The following is a 5,872-nucleotide window of genomic DNA, read 5'->3' as shown; positions in this document are numbered from 1 at the left end:
TATATATATATTATTGTATATATATACCTACTGCTTTTTTATTTATATATATATATTTATATACTATATATATATATATATATTTCACTAATATACCTACTGTTTATATATATATATATATATATATATTCTGGTGTATATATATATACCTACTGCTGTTTGTATTTATATAAATATTTATATACTATTTTCATATATGGGATATGCACTATTATATATTGGTTTTTGTACTTTATATAGCTTTCAACCTTGAGCCCACTTCCTTACTCTTATACCTTGATTTGTTGACATTCATTAAGAATTAAGAATCGATGAAAAGCATACATTTATCTTAGTTTCTTTTACAGGTTCTTTAATCCCGTTTTCCAAATGCCTAAACGTACTAGAACCTCTTTTTTCCGGGTCAATCCAAATTCTATCTCTAATCTTAATCCAAATAATTTTATTATTCGAAACCTATGTTCCAATGAATCCGGTCGTCAAAGCTTCTTCTCCCTCTAGTCAATCCATTTTGAGATCTATCCTCTTCATAGCGAGAAGATACCATCTATACAAGTTATAGTTGAGCTTAACTTCAAATACCTTGACCGCATAAAATTTTGGAATCTACATAATACCTTGAAAGTCAAATCGGTCGTCTATCAAACATTGGTACAGATTTTCTACTCTAATACCGTTTGCATGCAAAATGAAGCATGAGACCAAACAGTAAGCATTAGGTCTTTTCGCATGGGTCGATACATCACCATTAATGTTTCTTCCATTGCTTTCGAATTTAGCGCCTAAACTTAAAAAAAACAATTTAGCCATCAAACATGACCAAAATATCAATTTAGCTCATATGTTATGTCATCAATTATTATGAACCACCACATCAACATTGTGAATCATCACATCATCACCCTGATAAAAAAACCACATTAAATTTATTTTTTGAGTTACAAGATAATATTAAGTAAAAAATAATTCGAGATTCACTTCAATTTTTTTTTAAAGTTAAAAACCCTCATGCATTTTTGCCATATTTTAAAAACAAGGGTAAACTATATCATATACCATCAAACTTTAGGTGTTGTATCATTGAACTTTCAATTTTGCTAATTATAACATTGGACTTTGATTTTCGTTTCAATTATACCTCTAAACCATTATATCGTTAACGACACGATGACGTGATTGACGACTGCTACGTGACTAACAGTTGCCGAAGTAGACACCTCACCAAAATGATGTTGTTTTGATCCGACTGTTAACGATTTAACGGTCTAGTGGTATAATTGAAACGGAAATCAAAGTTCGATTCTATAATTGATTAAATTAAAAGTTCAGTAATATAAATAATACAAAGATTAAAGTTCAGGGTATCTAGTATAATTTACCCTAAAAACAATACTAAACATGACTTTAGTATACTAAAAATTTTGAAACTACAAGATTGTGATAGAGTTGGGATGGTAAAAAAACCCGAACCTGACAGGAAAAATCGAAAACTGAATTAACGGGGACATGGAAAAACCGTTTATGCTAAACGGGGACGAGGACGAGTTTGGTAATCCCCGTCCCGATTACCCGATTACCCGGCCCGATAAATATTAAAAATAATAATTATATATATATATATATATATAATATTAATAAATTTAATTTAAATTAATATATATATATAATATTTATATATTTAATTTAAATATATACATATCTGGCCCGATACCCGACCTGATACCCGTTTAAATAACTGTTTATTCTAAACGGGAATACCCGTTTCCCCGCGGTTTTCCCCGATTACCCGATGGGGATCCCCGTTTAAATCCCCACGATTTTTTAAGCGAAGACGAGTACGGATTTTTTAAACGGGGACGGGAAAACTAATACCCGACCCGAACCCGGCCTGTTGCCATCCCTACTTACTGCACTCAATCAAACATAAAATCAAATCAATTTCTCTTGTCCCCAACTCCATTTATTTATTTCTATAAACTGTTAATAATAATATGTTTTATTAACGGATATAATATAATATAATAATATAATATAATATAATATAATATAATATAATATAATATAATATAATATAATATAATATAATATAATATAATATAATATAATAATATAATATAATATAATATAATATAATATAATATAATATAATATAATTTCTTTAGGCACAAATCGTATTTTGAGGTATAACGTACGCACTAAAAAGTATATTAAGCTTTCTATTTTTTAAATGACGGGTACCAAATTGAAATCTAAACTAAACATTAGGAACAAATAAAATAAAGTTTAGGTATCAAATAGATAATTTTACTCTTAATGAATATTGAACTCACAATCTAAAAAAGAATTTAAGGTGTCAACTGAGAACTTTTAACCGTATACTCTCGAGATTATTGAAATATGTTAGAATTTTTTAAATTAATATTATTAGAATAAATAATTAATAACGAACACACACCTTAAAATAAAGATAATTAAAAAAATTACATTCCCAACACACTTTCATAACCATCGTACTTTTCCTCTTAATAATAGAAAAGGGTAAACTATATGATTAATTTATACTGTCAATTCTGATTTATTTTAATACTTAAATTTTTATTTTATAAATCATACTTAATATTTAATTTTGTTTCGTTTTAATATTTTGTAGTTTAAAACTTAACGTGTTTAATATTTAAACAATTAGTTTTAGTTCATTTTAGTACCCAAGCTTTCAAAAAAAAATTCAAAACTTAACATTAAATTTTTAATGTAGGTACTAAAATGAAATAAAAAATAAATATTAAATATGATTTAAAAAAATAAAAATTTAAATATTAAAACGGATTAAAATTAATAGTTTAGTTAGCAAACGTATATTATACCTTTGAGAAAAATCAAAAATAAAAAAATAATAGAAGAATAGCTATCATGCGCCGCCGGTGTAACTCGCTCTACCATTCACTTCAAATAACTCCATCCAGATATAGAACTCTATTCTTTTTATTCCCATATTTATTTCCCTTTTTTTCACACATTTTCTAATTATAATTTATCTCTGATTTTTGGCTCCCAATTTTCAATTCCTCACCGATTCATTTCTACGCCACCCACGGCCGATCCCGCCGGCGCCTGCGATTTAATTCCCTGGGTTTCTTCTTCTACTGGCCAGATCCGCTTAATTGCATCAGGTAAACTCCCAGCCGCCTTTTCTTTTTTCGTTTTTAATCCGAGTTCCTGTTTGTTTCCCGAGAAAAATAAAAAGGAGGACAAATGAAGCAAAAAGGAGTTTTCAATTTGAACTGTTCACTGCCAACATTTTTTCTTGTTCCGTTTTCCTTATTGCTTTCAATTTCAATCAAACAGAAAGCATTACTTTGAGCCGATCCTTGTTACTTTAACTGGAGACAGATCTTAAATCATTATAAAACGAATTTAATTTTTATTATCGACTTTAATGTTCTTGATAATTTTTTTATCTTTATTCAATAATGTTACTCTGTTTCTTGATTTTGGCATTTTTGTGTTAAATTTGGCTGAAGTAATGTTACTGGATTTTTTAAAAAATAAAATTATAGATCTTAATTTTGCGTGCCTTGATGAGGAGGTGACCATGTTGATAATCATTTCAGTTTTTGGGAACAAAGTAGTTATTATGTCTGCAATGAGTTTCGGTTACTTAGGATTCACTTCATTAGTAAACTATAAATAGAATTTAAGATCATTCATTGATGTTAAAATTTCATTATTTGGAAAGCTTGATAATTTCACTGACTGAGACATATTGGTGGATGAAGTTAGGGGTAGTTTGGTTCTGTTTGTTGTGACCAAAGGAGTGTCGAAAAGAGAAACGAAAAAAAATAGAGGTGTTGTCTGGGTGCCCCAGATGAGAACTGATGTTATTGACAGTAGAAGGAGGAGGATTCTTCTCTTCTTCAGCGTCTGGGTATAGCAAGGGCTTGGCCCTTCTTCTCTTGGGTCAGAAGCACGAGGACAAGTCCATGAGAGTTTCACCGTGGAACCATTACCAGTTGGTAGACCGAGAACCTGACCCTGACCTCCAACTGGCTTCCATCAAGAATCGGCTTCCCCGTGGGTGCGCCTCTTTTGTCTTCTTTTGTCGCACTTCCGCAGGGCTTGAAACACCATCGCTTTTGAAAGTTGGTCCTGTTCAACAGCAGGATGTCTTGCCGGACTCTTTTGTTGCAGATAAGGGTAGTGATCAAGCAAATGAGCTTGAAGATGGCAATATCAATGTAAGAAAGGTTGTTTTGAAAAGTAGTTTGAAGAAGCAATTAAATAGTGCTCATGTTTATCGTGAGGCATTGGGGGAAAAGGATGGCGATAACCCGAGTCATACAGAACTAAGAAAGGTGCTCTGGACTGATGCTTATGGTTGTGAGCTTGCTGAAATCAGGGAATTTGAGCCCAGGTACACGAAATTTGTCTTCTAAATTAAAGTTTTATAAGCAATGCGGTACAATTTCCAAACATATTTTAAGTTTGTCTTTACGCTATTTGCAACATGTTAATTTGCCCCATGAATTTAAGTAATATCATGTCCCCATGAATTTATTCTTGCTGGGTAAACTAAAGTTTTTTTTTTTTGCAAGCCATATTGATCACGTTGCCATGGCACTCTTCGCACAAAATTGGGATATAGCTGACTTTTTTTTGGGTTTGATTTATAGTCTATAAAGATGTGAATAGGTAAATGCGATCAAATCACATGCGTAGATCTGATTTTAGAGCATTGTCTCTCAAGATCTTGTTCATGTGACAATCTATCTGTTTGGAAAAAAATGTAAGTTGTGGTATAAATGTGTCAGTATAACTAGCATACATCTATGAATTTTGTAAGGTGTTTGAGTACTTTCTTTGATATAATTTGAATGGTTGCTGTCTTCACAAGAAATTACTGCAAAAATGGTAGATAATGTATTAGGTTTACCCCGCTCAAATGCTTTTGGTGTATTTTTTTATTTGAATTAGGTATTTTTCAAATCCCCATGTTTTCTGCACAATGATAGCCTAATAGGAGGAGATACATATAGCATAGATACTAATAAAAGTAGTTCGGCGAAGAATTATATCTACAACTTGTTTATCTGATTGGTTCATTATCCTTGAGATAATTCCAGGTTGGTCATTTCTTGGATGGTTCAATGTTTTGTTGCTTATTTTATTAAATGTTCTTATATTCTCCTTTCTTGTTCAATTTTTCTTCACTGATATTGGGCCTTCGTCTAATGTCAGTGAAACGGGTGGATCAGATGATGAATTCGGTAACGAGTCGAAAAAACTTGTGCATGTGCGATTATGTAGTTCGGCCGTTATTTCGAGCTCCAATGATGTCATCAGGTAAAAATAGCTTGCTAACAAAATTTAATCTTTATGCTGGAATTGTTGAGTTGATTTATGGGAAAAGAAAAGCAAGTGTTTTTTAGTGGGGCCAACTTAGTTGGACATCTTTTGTGTCTATATGTAGTATATATATATTATTTGAGATTTCAATTTTGTCATCTTCACTTAATTTTTCTTCTATCATGATTATGATTGTTATTCTTTTTGCATGACTCTGTTGTTGTCCATTATTTCTTGGTAATTAATGTGTTTTTATATACAATAAGTTCAATCATGTCCTTAAAAAGGAACTTGATGCTTCTCCTGGTTATAAACATAGCGCTGGGTTTGTGATAGCAAAGTTAGGCTGAATGATTGTGAATTGATTAACTTGAATAATTCTAGCTTAAATGCAATGGCCGATCTAGAAATTAAAAAATGGGGATTCAAAATTTTAATGCTCATATTCTAAAATATTTGGGTATGCAATTTTTTTATTTTTTTCTATTTTCATTAATAAGACCAAAATTTAACATTTTTATCAAAATAA

The 5,872-nt window shown here is 30.8% G+C and overlaps 1 protein-coding gene across 2 annotated transcripts; it reads left to right on the top strand.

The window, feature by feature from the left end:
* The first annotated feature begins 2,997 nt into the window (after positions 1–2,997).
* Positions 2,998–5,445, top strand: LOC120206790. Of its 2 annotated transcripts, XM_039206379.1 has the most exons (3): positions 2,998–3,170; positions 3,777–4,411; positions 5,236–5,445. In XM_039206379.1, the coding sequence occupies exons 2-3, from the start codon at positions 3,876–3,878 to the stop codon at positions 5,342–5,344; spliced, it is 645 nt and encodes a 214-aa protein (XP_039062310.1). In that variant the 5' UTR covers positions 2,998–3,170; positions 3,777–3,875; the 3' UTR covers positions 5,345–5,445. The 2 variants fall into 2 exon arrangements, with proteins under 2 accessions (XP_039062310.1, XP_039062316.1); XM_039206385.1 differs by lacking the exon at positions 5,236–5,445 and having other exon boundaries at positions 2,999–3,171; positions 3,775–4,564.
* The last annotated feature ends 427 nt before the right edge of the window (positions 5,446–5,872 follow it).

The sequence above is a fragment of the Hibiscus syriacus genome, unplaced genomic scaffold (genome assembly GCF_006381635.1).
Source record: "Hibiscus syriacus cultivar Baekdansim isolate YM2019G1 unplaced genomic scaffold, ASM638163v2 tig00000477_pilon, whole genome shotgun sequence".
Classification (NCBI taxonomy): domain Eukaryota; kingdom Viridiplantae; phylum Streptophyta; class Magnoliopsida; order Malvales; family Malvaceae; genus Hibiscus; species Hibiscus syriacus.
Note: the sequence above shows the minus strand (reverse complement) of the source record. Positions and strands in the feature narration are given on the sequence as shown.